This window comes from Pipistrellus hanaki, assembly GCF_964339955.1.
Source record: "Pipistrellus hanaki genome assembly, chromosome: 5".
Taxonomy (NCBI): domain Eukaryota; kingdom Metazoa; phylum Chordata; class Mammalia; order Chiroptera; family Vespertilionidae; genus Pipistrellus; species Pipistrellus hanaki.
The window spans coordinates 92,864,545-92,881,973 of record NC_140507.1 but is presented as its reverse complement, the minus strand read 5'-3'; the positions used below and the strand labels follow the sequence as shown (position 1 = coordinate 92,881,973).

Genomic DNA, 17,429 nt, shown 5'->3' with positions numbered 1-17,429 from the left:
TGGCTCAGGGTTCGATTCCGATCAAGGGCATGTGGTTGCGGGCACATCCCCAGTAGAGGGTGTGCAGAAGGCAGCTAATCGATTCTTCTCTCTCATTGATGTTTCTAGCTCTCTATCCCTCTCTCTTCCTCTCTGTAAAAAAATCAGTAAAATATATTTTAAATAAATAAAAGGATTGGTGCTTTAAAAAAATATTTTGGAGAGATTTTAAAGCAAGTTTCAAAATATAAATTATTTGGCTAATAACTCTCTGAACAACTGGTTATGGCATTACTTCAGGCAATCAACTGCTGACCAGTTCTGAAATGCTCTTGGCATACAGGACATTACAAGTGGTTTGCTTTTCACTAAGACTGACCAAATGACACAGTGGAGAGCAAGTATGTCAAAGTCATGGCCCACAGCCACCTGCAGCCCACAATGAATATTTCTGTGGCCCAGCCAAAATAACGGTATGTAAGAAACGTGTTCCTAACTTAATTTTTACAATATCCCGTTATACATAATTACTAATAACAAATTACTACGTTTGCTAATGACTGATGACTATAATCGTGTTGCATTCATTTCCTTTATGCGCCTTATACATAGGCGCACCATTTCTCTCCACTAACACCAGCAGCAAATATTTAGCAGCAGATTGCCTCATGGACTGACTTGTTTGGTATATGCAACAGGAAATATTTCGCTTTCAGAGAACAAGAAAAATTAAGTTTATCTGCATTACACTTATTAATTTGTGTAGTTATTCAGTGTCTGGTAAGTTATTGTTCAAGAAAAATATTCATTTTTATTAAAATGTTGACATTTACTTCAGCCATTTGTATTCAGCATGTTTCTATGGAAATAAACATACGTTTCTATGAAAATTGAAGTTGTTTTTTTTTTTGTGGCCCACATACACTTACACCTGGTTTATTTGGCCCATGTTAGCCTTTGAGTTTGACATGCTGGCTGTAGAGATTCAGTTCTCAACAGGTTTTTTTAGATTAAAATATTCTACCCTAGCTAGTGTGGTTAAGTGGTTAGAGTGTTAGCCTGAGCACCAAAGAGTTGCAAGGTTTGATTCCCGGTCAAGGGCTTGTACCTGGTTTGTGGGTTTGCTCCCTGCTCCCAGTTTGGGACTATGTGGGAGACAACTAAACTATGTTTCCTTCCTTCTCTCTCTCTCTCTCTCTCTCTCTCTCTCTCTCTCTCTCTCTCTCTCTCTCTCTCTCTCTCTCTTTCTCTCTCTCTCTCTCTTTCCTTCTTTCTCTACTTCCTTCTCTTCCACTTTCTCTGAAAAGGCAGTGGAAAAAATATCCTCGGCAAGGATTAGCCAAATAAATAAATAAATAAAATTCCATCTATATGTGGACCATTCTTGGGATTTAACCTAAAGGCAAATATTTCTAGGTTCAAGGATCTGGGCAAATTATTGCACCTTTAAGTTCTCTCATATGTACAATGGGGCTAATTCAAGCTGTCAATCCTTTATCCAAAACCCTAGTTACAAGAGATATTTGAGAATTTTTCAGTTTAGAAAGACAATAAAAGAAATACAGCTTATCTGGCATAATATCTAAGGGGGTAAACAGAGCAACGTTTCTGCAACAAAATACATAGATAGCTCTAGCTTGCTTGGCTCAGTGAATAGAGCATAGGCCTGCGGACTGATGGGTCCCAGGTTCAAGTCCAGCCAAGGCACATGCCTGGGTTGCGGACTTGATCCCCAGAAGAGGGTGTGCAGGAGGCAGCCGATCAATGATTTTCTCTCATCATTGATGTTTTTTTCTCTCTATCCTTTTCCCTTCCTCTCTAAAATCAATAAAAATATATTTAAAAAAATACATAGATAAAGAATACAAAGGGCTGAAATACATAGATAAGTGGAATAAAAGAAACTATAAATAACCTCATGCCAGTTTAAGTGCAGTTTTTCCATTACATTAATTCAGCCCAAGTCATATTTGATGCAAAATTAATTATGAAAAAAGCTTTCTTTTCAAGGCTTTCTGGGTTTTGGAATTGGTGATGTTGGTTTTGCACCATGCATCTGCTAAGTTGCTCTTAGGATGAAAGTTCATGTGTTTGCCATTTAGTAAATACCAAGGTATTAGGTCTTATTATTACAGTTTGTGAGCAAGTCTCTGAAGTTCATTACACAGGCTGAAGGGTCCATGTATACTGATGACACCAATTAACTCTACAGAAGACTTGACAGTGCAAAGAGAAGACACTGGGGGGTGAGGAGGTTCTATAGCTCTGCTGCTTCCTACAATGTGTCGACAAATGCTTTAGTCTCAGACTTCACATTTAAAAATGGAAAATGGATTTGACATCATTTACCTTGCAAAGCTGTGTGAAGGATTAAATATGCCACCTGATTATGAAGATGCTATAGATAAACTGGTATGCTATGCACAATGGGTCTCAGGTAAAGATGGCAAAACAGAAATTTTTCTTAAACTGTACCTTCCAACCCACTCTCACTCTCTTTCAATATAATTTGTGAAACACCCAATTTCTACCATCAAAGCAAAATGAGTTTTGGGCTAATATAGCACATATATATCCCTTATTAATCATGGTAAAATTATTAAATGTTGCATGTTGATTTTCACAATATCAACAAAGCCTGGAAATTACTGGTGTGGATTATAGCCTAAACTATAATGCTTCATAAGTTATATTCATTTCACACCAGGTTCCTTCATACATATATATACATTAAACTCATTTTACTTCCTAATTTGTTTGCATTTTATCGAGTAAAAATATTAAATAGTAGGTCTAGCTGGTATGGTCCAGTGGTTGAGTATTAACTCATGAACCAGAGGTCACAGTTCAATTCCCGGTCAGGGCACCTGCCTGGGTTTCAGGCTTAATCCCTAATTGGGGGTGTGCATGAGGCAGCCGATCAATGATTCTCTCTCATCATTGGTGTTCCTATCTCTCCCCCTTCTCCCTTCCTCTCTATGAAATCAATAAAAAATATTTTAAAATATTAAAGCAAACTTGAAAAAATTAATATTGTAAGCAACATATTAGCTATCATAGGTTCATGATTGCTGTAATCTTTGCCTATCTCCTCTGCCCAGCTTCCCTCAAGCAGCCAGAAGAACAGAGATACGGCAAGGTATTCTAAATAGTCCACTAACCATAGAGCCTTTCAAGGTGTGCAGGCTGCTTCTTGTACTCTTCCTGCAGGAGGTCTGCCTCTTCTAGAATGGAGCGATATTCTGGTATCAGAAAGTCTGTATTTCCTTCATGAACCTGTAATTCCTTATTTTAAATTAAAAACAGAAGAAACTTAATGTTTAAATTTAATCCAGTGTAACTTTAAAGTCTTTACAATTTTAGAAATCCCATCACAACAAAATAGTGATCATGAGTTCAAGACACATACACTTACTTTTAAAGCATCAATTAAATGCACTTTCTTAGCCAAAAGCAATTGGTACTCCAGCTTCGGGTGGATTAGCTCTAGAGTGTGCTTCACTGACATTTCATTGATCTCTAGGATTCGAGCCAGACACAATTAGAAAGTCATTTTGATTAGAAACATTGTTATTGTAACAATAACCAAAAAATAAAGAAATAATAAGAAAAAGATTAATTTTTCTTTTGTTTTTTACCATATGAAATGTTGAGGTTGATTTTCTTTTTTGTAGCTTCTTTAGAGAGCACATCTTTTAAGATGGATATAGTTGAAATGTTGTCAGATTTAAAAACTCCTTCTCCTTTTCTACAAAATTAATATACATTTTTAAACCGACAGCTTTAGAAGGAAATACACCCAATAACTACATATTTTGTAACTAGTGTTTAGATTTCATTTGATTTTAGATTTCTCTATATATACATCTCATTGTTAATAGAATATTTAAACATGTAAACTTTTACTGTTATATTAATTAAAGTTCTGAACATACTTGTAAAACTTAACAAAAGATGTCAGATATATGTCTCCTAAAGATATGCAAAGTCATAATACATTCTTCATGTAAAACAGCATATGTATTTTCACAAATAAAATTCCAACAGCTAACCCTTCACGTATATAAAACAGAGGTGCTGTTTTTCTCTGATGTGCTCATGTAAATCACTGCATGACCATACACTTCATCCTGACACTGACTACAAACCTAAGAGTAACAACAGCTTCTGTGTGAGGCCGGCATCATTGGCATCTTATGGTCCCAGGACCCTCTTCCTTTGGGGGAGCCTCTCCCTCACTCTCTCACCTCCTCAATCCGCAGGACTTCACTGGCACTGGCCTCAAGCCCATTTCTGGGACTCCAGGAGGAAGCAGTTAGCAGTATATCCCAGACCACCGACCACAGCAGGTCATGGCTCACCAATGTACGCAATCCTGGGATTTTTTTTTACTGGAACTAGTGGGAAAGAGACTCTATGGTAGCTGATGGCACTGCTGCCACCATGGCTAACCAAGAAGACAGAACAGAGCCGCGCAGCGGAGAGATCTGCCTCCATGACATCAGCAAGGATGCTGACTGGTGACCGGAGCCCAGGACTGCGCCCTCTGACTTTACAGGCGTTGGGAATGCCGTGTATTAGGTTAAGCCGTTTGTGCTGGTTTATTTTCTCATGACTATTTCCATTTCCTAACTAACATCTACCATTTCTCATGCATTTAATGTGCCTTTTGGTTTGGCTTTCATACACACAAATAGTTTATATTGACTAGTTATAGACAATATCGATCTCTTTCTTCTAGAAAGATGAGTAAAACATATACACAATTTTGATCCCAATTATATTGATAGTTTAGAAATCATGAGACTTTTCACTGGTCTTTAATTCTAACTGATGGTATTTACTTTAAACACACAGTACCTGTCACTGGGGGTGATTTACATGGCTTGTTTTCTTTTAATCACCACAATTCAATGAATCTGTGCTACTACTGCCACTCCTCAGAAGAGATCAATAAGTGAAGCAATCTAGCCAAGAGTCACACCCAGGAGGGCCGCTTCCTCCACACATTCACACTTTACTTAGATGCCTGAAAACGTTTACTGAGAACCTCTATGTTCAAAGTCATGTGTTAGGCACTTGGAAGACTCATACAAAAATAATTAAGAAATAGATTTTGGCCCTGCCTGGGTAGCTCAGTTGGTTAGAGCATTGTCCTGATACTCTAAGGTTGAGGTTCAATCCTGGTCAGAGCACATACAAGAATCAACCAATGAATGTGTAAATAAATAAGACAACAAATTAATCTCTCTCTCCACACACACATACCTTCTCTCTCTCCCCTTCCTTCTCTCCCTTCTCCCCTCCCTCTCTGAAATCAATAAAAATACAAAAATTAAAAGACTCTGCCCATGAGGAGCTTATAGTCCAATTTAGAATACAAGCTTATTAAAAACATTATTATATACTTCAAATGAATAACAATAAATAACTAAGGAAGGTAAGAATAAAATGCCATGGGTACAGAGAAAAGGATTAAAAACTTGAAAATGTAGCTATGAGTTGGGCCTTGAAGAATAAGCAGTGTTTTGGCTGGTAAGGGGAGAACATTAAAGGACACAGAGTGGTAAAGAGCAAAGATATGTTATTATACAAATACACGCTCTGCTTGCTTCGGCAGCACACACACACCAAACCTATGCACTGTGCTAGGGCATGTGGAATTGTCAGTTATGCCTGAAGCGTGAGGTTCACTGTAGTACTTCAAACAGGAGTAATTCATTGCTCCAGGTTTGGACACATGAGATGCTGGCAGGTACAGAGAAACCGGTCTGAGGAATGATCCTAAAACCAATTAGATTTCTGGAGAGCTCCAGGTCCCGAAAGGCTGTGTTCTGAGGTAACACAATGTGTTCCCGGCTGTTTCCAGAATTAGCATGCTAAAGCTCAGCTAGGAGGCAGAACAATTCAAGAATCTTAGGAAAAGAATCCTTAAGAGACAGAGACCAGGAGAGGAGAAGCCACCCAGGCCCCTCCAGATAAAACAAAGTTAAAAAAACAAAAGATCAGTCGAAGCCGGTTTGGCTCAGTGGTAGAGCGTCAGTCTGCGGACTGAAAGGTCCCAGGTTCGATTCCGGTCAAGGGCATGTACATTGGTTTCGGGCACATCCCCGGTAGGGGGTGTGCAGGAGGCAGCTGGTCGATGTTTCTCTCTCATCGACGTTTCTAGCTCTCTATCCCTCTCCCTTCCTCTCTGTAAAAAATCAATAAAATATATTTTTAAAAAAACAACAACAAAAAAAAACAACCAAAAGATCAAACAAACAAACAAACAAGGACAACTGCAGATGAAGTGGGATGAGAATGCGAAGACTCAGAATGGGCAGGTGAGGCTCAGAGCACAGTGGAGAAGTCACCTGAGGAAAGGAAGTCATCTCACACCAGCAGAGGAGGAAGGAGAGGAGGTCAGCTTCCCTGTGCTCAGAATCAGACACTGAGGGAGCCCCTGCAGAGGAGCGGGAGGGAAGGCCAGGCATGCGTGCAACTAGCCACCTCCCCTCATGACTCACTGCCTTCAAAAGCTGCATGTTCTCAGCTGCAAAGTGCTGAGCCATTTCCTATTTTTGCATAAATTTGGGAAGGACTGTCAAATTTACAATGTCTTCTTATTGGGGACTATGGAATATATTACCCCACTGAATCAAGTCATTTATGCCAATAAAATTTGAAAGTTTCATCAAGTAACTTCTGCATATTTCTTTTTTTTAAATGTATTTATTCATTCATTTCAAAGAGAGGAAGGGAGCTTGTCGTTCCACTTGTTTATGCATTCATTGGTTGACTCTTGTATGTGCCCTAACCAGGGATCAAATTCACAACGTTGGTGTAACAGGATGACACTAACCACCTGAGCTATTGGTCCAGGGCAATGTGAATCTTTATTCAATCATTTTAAAAAATTCAAAATTCATTAATTCTGCTTGTTTTTCAATAGATTTTCTTGAATAGTATAGGTTTCAAATCTATTATTTACAAATTGTTCCTGCTTTAAAACAAAGAAAATGTAGAAGTTCATTTATATCAAAATACTTGTGGGCTGGCTGGCTTAGCTCAGTGGTAGAGTGTCACTGGTTCTATTAAAAGTCATGGCACATGCTGGGTTTCCAGTAAGGGGCGATAAGGAGGCAATCAATCAATGATTCTCTCATCATTGATGTTTCTCTCTCTCCTTCTCTCTTCCCTTCTCTAAAAATCAATTAAAAAAAACATACTTAAACACCCCACACACATGTGAACCAGCAACGAGCTGTATCACCTGTAGGTGCTTTCCAGCTGTGTGTCCAGGAAGGTGTTCTGGAAGTAAAACGTCACACATTCTCCAGCCGGAGGTTTCTCGGGAACTTCAGGAAGGCAAAACACCACCCAGGAGTGAACTTCCGCAAAACTGAACTGGCCTGTTAAAGTCAGTGTGTTCATGGGTCTGTAATTCACAGCAGAGGGACATTAACAAACAGAATTTTGTAATAACAACTAAACAAATATATATTTGCTTAATTTTTCTCAGATTAATCTTACCCATCCAATAAATGAACATTGTGATTTCATGGAAGAGAGAAAGAATATCTATACCTCTGCTTTTACTAGTCAGGGGACACAAGTAGCTTGTTTTTATTATAATATCTTTACAAATAAAATCCAATTTGCCCCGGCATATTTCATTTTTTAAAAGTTCACCTAATACCCTTACTGTACAAACTATCAAAACACACAAGAATCTCCTCAGGGAAATAATGAAGTCAGGTGACAGCACGGACGGGGCTTCTGAGTAAGACAAACAAGGGCTTGAAACCCACTTCTAGGCTTACCAGCTTCGGGCCATGGGGCAGGGAGGGGTCAATACCTTCTATCTTGCAGGGCCTTGGAAGGGATAGAGGAATTCTAAGAAGATACAGAATTAAGAAACCTAAAGCTAGAAGAGATTTTGAGATCATCCAGGCCACCGGCTCATTTGCAGATAAGAAAACTAAATGAGATTGTTATGTCCCCAAAGTCACACAGGAAAGAGGCAAGATTCGAACCTGGTTTCTCGCTTGCCTGTGGCTGCTCTTTGCAGCTCACCATGCCACCACCATCCACAACTTTGACTTTTGGAGACATACCCAAAAGAATCTCTCCTCTTTAATGTTCTAAAAGAAATCCTTAGAAATATTTCTCCTTACATCTTATTTAAACTACCTACCTTTACCATTACAGGCTGCAATAGGAAAGACCTGGCTGGAGGTTTCACATTATAGCTGTTTCTTATGTCAGCAAGTTCCTTTCTTCCCAAGCATCCCAATCTCATTTGTAAAATGGAGACATTTCCACCAGACTTGCTGTACGACTGAAACAATTCCTCAGCCCCTAGCACAATATATGGTGCAGGGCAAGTATTCAATAACTCATTTCTTTCCCTTCTCCCTCGTTTAAGCCATATCTCTCATCTCAGGAAGTGAAAAACTACAAACAGGAGGATGCTTACATTATAGGGGAAGTGGGAAATAGCCAATTATCACAGTCTGGAGTATTTTCTGAGGTGCAACAGAGAGGAAATAGAATGTTTGAGGCTCATGCACCAAGGGCCTGTTCACAGAAAATGCAAAAGCAAAATGGTGACTCTGCTGATCACAGGACAGCAGTCCACGTGAAAGAGGAAGTCCAGCTGCAGCCAGCCTCTGAAAGTAGACAGGGACCCTAACATCAGCAGGAATACCAATCCATTGCCTTTAATTGAAAATGGGCACATCTCGCCGAAACCGGTTTGGCTCAATGGATAGAGCGTCGGCTTGGGGACTGAAAGGTCCTGGGTTCAATTCCGGTCAAGGGCATGTACCTTGGTTGCGGGCACATCCCCAGTAGGGGGTGTGCCAGAGGCAGCTGATCTCTCTCTCATTGATGTTTCTAACTATCTCTCTCCCTTCTTCTCTGTACAAAATCAATAAAATATATTTTTTTAAAAAGAAAAAAAAAGAAAATGGGCACATCTCTACCAAAACTGACACCATAAAAATTAAAGGCAAGTTGCCCTGGCTGGTATGGCTCAGTTGGTTGAGCGCCAACCCATGCACAGATAGGTCACCGGTTCAATTCCCAGTTCAGGGCACACACCCAGGTTGCATGTTCAATCCCTGGTTGGGGCACGTGGGAGGTAAAAGATGGATGTTGCTCTCACATTGATCTCTATCCTTCTTTCTCTCTCTCTTTCCCTTCCTTTCTCTGCAAAACATCAATAAAAACATATTTTTTAAAAAATCATAGGCAAGTTTGTCTGCATTACGTAATATCCTAAAAGTGAACTGCTCCTGCCTTGGTCCTACCTGTCACAATCGATACAGTGGGTCCTCTGATGGAGTGAAAGGGGTTTGATAAGGTACTGGCAGACCTGACAGGTTTTGGGTTGAATTCTTGGGGTCACGTATGCTTGAAGGGTGCCATACTGGCCTTCAATCGAGCGAATCTGATTCAACACAGAAGAGGAAAGAAAATAAGAAAAACCCAGCAACATAAGCATTATCTTTAAAATGGTCAACGCAAGTACTCAAGTACATAGGCCTTTATCTCTTCTGCCATATTTTGAAGAAAATAATGACATTCTATTAAACAGCTACTTTTTATCACTAGAGTAAAGGAAGATTTTGGAAGAGGAAGGCAAAATTAACCCATCTATTGAAGCTGTTCCCATCACATGTTTTCAGGTCATCTGTCTACACCATTCCAAAAAACATACATTGTCACATACTACCCTAGCACATTTAAAAGCACTATCTATAGCCCTAGTCGGTTTGGCTCAGTGGATAGAGAGCATCAGGCAGTGGACTGAAGGGTTCCGGGTTTGGTTCCAGTCAAGGGCACATTCTGGTTTCCGGCTAGATCCCCATCAGGAGGCAGCCAATCAATGATTCTCTCTCATCAATGATGTTTCTTTCTCTCTCTCCCTCTTCATTCCACTCTGAAATCAATAAATATATATTAAAATAGAACAAAACAAAAAAACACCATATACTATATTTTATAAGATTCATATAAAAATGGTTAAGAGCCAAAGCTGGTTTGGCTCAGTGGTAGAGCATCGGTCTGCGGACTGAAAGGTGCCAGGTTCGATTCTGGTCAAGGGCATGTACATTGGTTGCGGGCACAACCCCGATAGGGGGTGTGCAAGAGGCAGCTGATCTATGTTTCTCTCTCATCGACATTTCTAGTTCTCTATCTCTCTTCCTTCCTCTCTGTAAAAAATCAATAAAATATATTAAAAATGGTTAAGAATTTAGACATTTTTGTTGAAGGGATAAGTGAGTTTTTCAAACTAACATGGACTATTTCATTTTCTCAGAAATGGGGGTACTATAGCATAAAGCTGCTGTTATATATATATATAAAAAAAAAAAACTACTGACAGCCTAGCTGGTTTGGCTCAGTGGCTAGAGCATTGGCCTGCAGACTGAATGGTCCCAGGTTTGAGCTCGGTTAAGGGCACATGCCCAGTAAGGGGGCGTGCAGAAGGCAGCCAAATCAATGATTCTCTCTCATCACTGACATTTCTAACTCTTCCTTCCTCTCTGAAATCAGTAAGAATATATATATATATTTTAAAAATCTACTGACAGAAAATGTTGCCAAGAACTTAACTCTTGACTTTCTATGAAAATAGAAGCAGACTCATAATCTATTATGACATATTTAGATTAGGAAATTCTTTTAAGCTATTTTGAATATGGCTGGTGGGCTATCCTGAGAATTCAAAACCAGTTATCAGAAGACAGTGATTCAGTGAACTAAAACCTAATCTCAGAAGAGGTGGAGAGCTGCCCACTCTGCCTCCCGCCCTCTCGGCTCCACTCTGCTTAACTCCATATCCTGGGTGGTACTCCCTCTTGCATTACAAAGGTGGCTTCTCTAATCTGATATCTTAACTCACACTTTTCCTGGAATGTGAGGGGGAAAGAAAATCAATGTTTTCCCTGAATGGGAAAAATAAATACAAGTTTAAAGCAAGATTCTTTTGCAAATGTTACACTACAAATATTGCTCTTAATGGGAAGACAGAAAAGATAAAAGGGAAAGAAATAAAAATAAAATAAATGAAGAAAATAAAAATTATGATAAAGCTATATTTTAGGGTTTCTTTTCTTTTTTTTTCTTTTTTATATGGAACAATTCATGAATTTGCGGGTCATCCCTGCACAGGGCCATGCTAATCTTTTCTGCATTGTTCCCATTGTAGTCTATGTGCTGCTGAAGTGAGCACTAGGGTTTCTTTATAAAGGGTAAGCTTACACATAATCTTAAAGAGGAAGCTGTACATAACTTTCTCACAATAAAAGGTCATAATGTTTTCTCTGGTTACATAATTCATATTCCTTATTTTAAGTATCCTAATAATTAAGAAAGATGATCATTACTCTATTTTGGTAGCCATCTTTTGTATCTCTCTATACAGACGTATAAAAACAATTATATAATTTCACATAAATTCTATTTATATCATAAACATCTTTGTTTTTACTTTTAACAATCACATTTCCCCCTTATTGCTGCCTGTCCTCATACTGCCTCTGGCACGGTGGAACCTGTCAAACAAGACAGGTGAGTTTCTTACACACCTTTCTTCATATTTATGTCCTTATAATAAACATATATACATATTCAGAGGTTCCATCTACGGTATGTGTTTTTCAGGAATCTGCTCCATGTTACCAGAAATACATTGACTCACTCTTTATCGCAGCTGTGTAATATTCTTTGGAATGAAAAGGAGCTATGTAACCCACCATTAAATTATTGAGTGTCCATTTGGTTCCACTTTTCTGCCTCTACAAATGATGCTGCAATTACACTTCCGTGTGCACACACTGTGATCCTATTGCTGTGAGACTGATTCCTCTAAATGAGTGACTGTAACACTTGTCCTCTCCTTTAGCTAGGATTGCCTGTTCTTTTCCTCATCCCTGCCACCTGGTGACGCTGCTCTGTGCAATTTTTGCCAATCTGTCAGATAAGCAGAAACTGTTTTTTGGTTATTTCAATTTGAATTTCCCTAATAATGAGGCAGAACATTTTGATCCCCTCTTCTGTGAATTGACTATCCATATCCTTTGCCTATTTTCCTTATTCGGTAGTCTTTTGTAAAAAAAAAAAAAAAAAAAAAAAAAAAATTATTTACTTCAGAGAGCAAGGAAGAGGGAGAAAAATAGAAACATCAATGATGAGAGAGAATCATGCATGGAATGCATGGATCGGCTGCCTCCTGCACGCCCCCCACTGGGGATCCAGCCCTGACTGGGAACGGAGCTGTGATCTCCTGGTTTAGAGTTCAAACGTCCACATCAGCCAGACTTGGTAGTCTTTTTATAATGACTTACAGGCAGTCTTTATATTTTATTGATATTCACCCATTACCTGGAAGACAAGTAAATATCCTTTTTTAAATAACTAGATTCTTAAGTCATCTAAATATTTTTATATATAACAAAAGTAGCTGCTTAATTTTCTTCCAGATGAATGCTAGTTGTGCCAACACATACTTTTAAAAAAGAAATAGTAAGTTAGTGAATCTTTCTCTACATACAAATGTCACACATTACATTTCCATAAATGTGTGCTTGGGTCTATTCCTATATTTTGTCGGATGGCCTATTTATATAAATACCCTCCAGTAGCAGGCATCTTATTATAGTTACACAGTATGTTTTACTGAGAGGGCAGGGCAGGGCGAGGTTGGGCTCCTGACCCCACTGTGGGGCAGGGCAGAGTTATCCTCCATTCTGTAACTGAACCCTAGCCCTCACCCAACCAATCAGGGTTAGCTGAGGCAGTGACATCACCACCAACCAGAGTAAAACCCCTGGACTGGGCGAAATTCGCTCTCTCTTCCGCCATGCTGCTGGCGTGAGTGGGACAGAGCCCATACTAGCATGGAAAAAGCTCTTTTGTTTATTGCATCGGACTCTGCTCCCTAGTGGTCCTTGGGGATCACGAAGTCTGGGCATAACATTTACCACATGGCAGGATAAGTCCCACCTTTTCTTCTTTCTTGTAGTTCTCTTAGCTATTTTAGGCATTTATTCTTTTCTTTGAACTACAAAAATTTTTGTACCCAATTTTAAAAAAAAACACATAGCTGTTTAATATTTTTTAGGCTTGCTTCCAAATGAATTGACACCATCTTGCTCAGTAAAATGTAAAATGTTTAATTAAGTCACATAAAATATGCTTAAATATATTCTTTAGTAATAAATTTATTCCAGCTTTCAACTTTTCTTTCAAAATACATGAAAGGGGACTTAATGTAGACTAAAATAAATTGTTTAGAAAAAAATTTCATTGAACTGAAACTTTCTTAATTCTATGTTAAAAAATTGTGTAGCAGCATTTCTCTTGAAAAAAAAACAAAAACAAAACATTCAGAAGATCAGCAACACCAGAAAAACATTATTGTTCTCCTTAATTTTTAGATAACAAATGAATCAAAAATAAAAAATTTAAACCACAATACAAATAACTAAAATAGATTTATGTTCTAAAATCGATGTTTAATTATAGAAGTAATTATGTTGCTAAAATACTTTAAAAGACTTTCTCTAGAATAAATAGTAATAAATGATATCACTGTAATGGAACCAGAAAAACGGGTAGTAGAAAAATATGGATACTTCAACAATCAAATGACCTGACCTGGCCAGTTTGGCTCAGTGCAATCGCGTCAGCCTGTGGCCTGAAGGGTCATGGTTTTGATTCTGGTCAAGGGCATGTAACTCGGTTGCAGGCTTGGTCCTTGGCCCTGGTCGGGGCACGTGTGGGAGGTAAGCAATCAATGTCTCTCACATCAATGTTTCTCTGTCTCTCCCTCTCCCTTCCATTCTTTCTAGAAAAAAATCAATGAAAAAATTCCTGGGGAACAAAAATCATCACAGCCAAGTGGCTCAGTTGTTTGGAGCATCGTCCTGTGCACCAAAAAATTGCCAGTTGGATTCCTGGTCAGGGCATGTATCTAGGATGCCAGTTCAAGCACCAGTCAGGGCTCATAAAGGAGGCAAGAGATTGATGTTTCTCTCCCTTCTCCTCTCTAAAATCTATAAAACACGGCTTCAGGTGAGAATTAAGAAGAAATTAGTGAAATCTGAACAGTAAATATTTGATGACATCTAGGAATTACTGTAAATTTTTCTTAGGTGTTTTCTTGTGGTTATGTGGTTTTTTTAAACATATTTTTGTTGATTTCAGAAAGAGAGGAGAGACAGAAACATGAGATGAGAAAGAGAGACAGAAAGAGAGATGAGAAAGAATCATTAATCAGCTGCCTCCTGCACACACCCCACCGAGGATCGACACCCACAACCTGGGCATGTGCCCTTGAGCGGAATCGAGCATGGGACTCTTCAGTCCGCAGGCCAACACTCTGTCCACTGAGCAAAACCAGCGAGGGCCTGTGTTTATGTTTTAAAAATAAGAGTTATCTTTTAAACATATGTACCAAAATATTTATTTACAAGTGAAATGATAAAATATTCTTCAAAATATTTGCTTCAAAATGATTTGGAATGGAGAGTGAGAGGATAAATAAGACTACTGTGAGCAGAACACTGCAGAAACTGGAGTCCTTACATTTACATGTTTGAAACTTTCTGTAAGAGAAAACTAGAAAACAAATGTCCAATGGCAGGAAATTAAGGACTGGTAACTTCAGAGAAGATGCTTGGTTAAGTGATACCAGCAGAGATAGTGGTATGGACTGAATTAAAACCTAAGAGATTATTCAAAAGTCATTACTTAAAAATGACTCATTTCAGGGAGAAATTTAATGCAAAGAAATATCTTATGTTATACCAATATAAAAAACAAAGTTCAGACTTTTAAGTAAAGGTAACTTCAAACACTTTACCTTGAGCTCCAGTCTTGTGGTATTTGCCTGGCACCGGTAAGTGGCGAGAAGAAAGTTGTCGCTAGACTGGGTAGAATTCAAAGTTAAGGAAAAAGATGAATCTTTGTTTTTAACAGAATAAAGAGTATCAGTACTGGTTACCATTTGCTGAGCACCTCTCATTTGGGTGGCACTGTGCTAAAGGCTTTTTGCTTATTCCTATGCAGTAAGTTTTACAGATGAAGAAACTGAGGCATGAGAGCTTGGGTTAATTTCCCAAGAGCCGGTAAGTAATAAAATTGGAATTCAACTTCATGTCTTTTAAGACTCTAAAGCTCATGCTCTTTCCATCTTGAATATCTATAACATTTAAAAATACTGTTTTCTAAAAATGTAATGGATAGTAAAAACTCCTAATGTTTATATTATAAACACAAAGACATCAATGCTTAGAATGTCTTTGATTTTCACAAATACTTACAGAGGACTGAGAAATATCTCATCTCTGTATTTCCACCAATGGCATACTGGAGGAATTCAATGTTTGCTGAATTAAATTGCAGAGATAACTTCAAGTATTAAAACTTCTTGAAATTAAATGTTAAATGACAAAAAGAATATAAAACAAGACTGGTCATATGTTGAAGTTGGTGATGAGTACATGAAGATAATCCTACTATTCTACTTTTGTATGTACTTAAAATCCCCACAGTAAGGTTTTTATAAAGCTATCATGCCTGAAAGCAGGTTTTAAATTAGTATAAAATACTCATTCCCAAGAATCCAGCAGTGATGTAAATAAGGTTACTCTTTCACAGTAATTTACAAATGAAAGATCTTACGCTTATATTAATTTGATTTTGAAAATGATAAAAATATAGACCCTAACATTTTATGTTATAATTTGCAAACAGGGATGACAAAATCCATATGTAACACTAAACAACCGTTATAAAATTTCTCATCAAGAAAAAATGCTTTATGTTATATTGAAAATTATTCCCTAATATAGCTATCAACTCTGTTCTTTCTCTATTGTTCTTATTCCTCGCTTTTGTATATGTATAACCACATGCCCGCTGCGGCCCCATCTGCTGCTCACATCTGCCACAGCAGCCCTTGCTTCCCTCCCTCCTCCTCAGGAGCACACCGCTCTGGGGCTGCTCCCCAAGGGCACGGTACTTCCAGAAGCTTCAACACAATCTCACCCCTAGCACTTTGCACACAGAAAGTGATCAATAAATGTCTGCTGAATGAACATTAAGCAAGATTCAACAAGCCCAGAAAAGGTGAGGAAGTGCTAGCAGAAGGGACTGATCACGTTCAAATGTAGGAATGTGTAAGATTGTATCGCATTTTTAGGAAATGTTGAGCACTTCAGCATGGCAGAAATAATGTGCATGGGAGGAAGGTTGAAACTGAGAGACAAGTGGGAGATGGAATCAGAGCTGCATTCTGGGGGAATTTAGCTCACATGCCACAGGAAACAAGGAGGCTCTGACAGGTTTAGAATGACACGGTGATGTCTGTGTTTTAGGTAGAACTGTCTGGTGATAGTGCACAGCACAGCTGTAAGCGAGGGCCATCCTGGCGACAGAGAAAGGGGATGAGGAAGTGGTTCAAGCAAACACGGGGCGGGCTGGACAGCTGAGAGCAGTGGAAGGAAGCAGTTCGGGGCAGGAAAGCAGGAACTAATCGGATTTCACGGGTCAGAGAAGGGAAGGATCTAGGACAGCCCAGTTTCTGGATTATCTGAGGATAAAGAAAGAGGAAAGCAGATTTTGAGGGGAAGGTTATAAAATGAGAAACTGATTAAGAAATACAGAACCTGAAGAATTCTTTTCACTCACCTCAGAATCACAGCTGCTGAAACTGACAACGGCAGAATTTTTGTCCACATCAAGCAAATCTATTGGAACATCACTCTACAGCCAATATTAAAAAAAAAAAAAAAAAAGGTTCAGATGGAAAATCAAAACTTTTTTTCAAAACCTATTTTCTTTAAGGGTTTCCTTATTTCATCTTTAAAGTTGAGAGTCTGAATTCTCTTAATTTACATTTGACTAGAGGCTCAGTGCATAAAGTTCATGCTCTGGGGTGGGGGGAGCATCCCTCACACAGCACGCGTTCTCTTGAAGTCCAGGAGCCTTTAGGCAGGGAGAGGACTAAGCTGTCAGTTGGACACCCTTAGCACTGCCATGAAAATGGGAGAGGCTCCCTCCACCACAGCTGCGCTCGCCAGCCATGAGCCCTACCTCTGGCTCAGTGGCACTCCCACTGACCACCAGGGGCAGCTCCTGCACTGAGCGTCTGCCCCTTGGTGGTCAGTGCACGTCATAGTGACAGGAGAGGGCAGTTGGGGGCGACGGTAGGCAGGCACTGTTCTGTCAGTTTGCATATTAGCCTTTTATTATATAGGATATGTACTTCTAGAAAATAAGTAAAGTCCTGACCAGTTTGGCTCAGTGGATATAGTGTCAGCCTGTGGACTCAAGGGTCCCAGGTTCGATTCTGGTCAGAGGCATGTGCCTTGGTGTGGTCACATCCCACATCCCCAGTGGGGGGTGTGCAAGGGGCAGCTGATGTTTCTCTCTCATTGATGATTCTGGTTCTC

The 17,429-nt window shown here is 39.1% G+C and overlaps 1 protein-coding gene across 1 annotated transcript in view; it reads right to left on the bottom strand.

Annotated features, from left to right (window-relative positions):
* BBS7 (Bardet-Biedl syndrome 7) overlaps positions 1 to 17,429 on the bottom strand; it is a 50,626-nt gene that overhangs the window by 736 nt on the left and 32,461 nt on the right. Inside the window, exons 12-18 of the mRNA XM_084885221.1 lie at positions 16,666 to 16,740; positions 14,837 to 14,902; positions 9,276 to 9,415; positions 7,235 to 7,399; positions 3,618 to 3,727; positions 3,395 to 3,498; positions 3,141 to 3,264 (exon numbers count right to left, since the gene is read on the bottom strand). Of these exons, the coding sequence (XP_084741347.1) occupies positions 3,141 to 3,264; positions 3,395 to 3,498; positions 3,618 to 3,727; positions 7,235 to 7,399; positions 9,276 to 9,415; positions 14,837 to 14,902; positions 16,666 to 16,740 (784 nt within the window). The remainder of the gene's footprint in view (positions 1 to 3,140; positions 3,265 to 3,394; positions 3,499 to 3,617; positions 3,728 to 7,234; positions 7,400 to 9,275; positions 9,416 to 14,836; positions 14,903 to 16,665; positions 16,741 to 17,429) is intronic.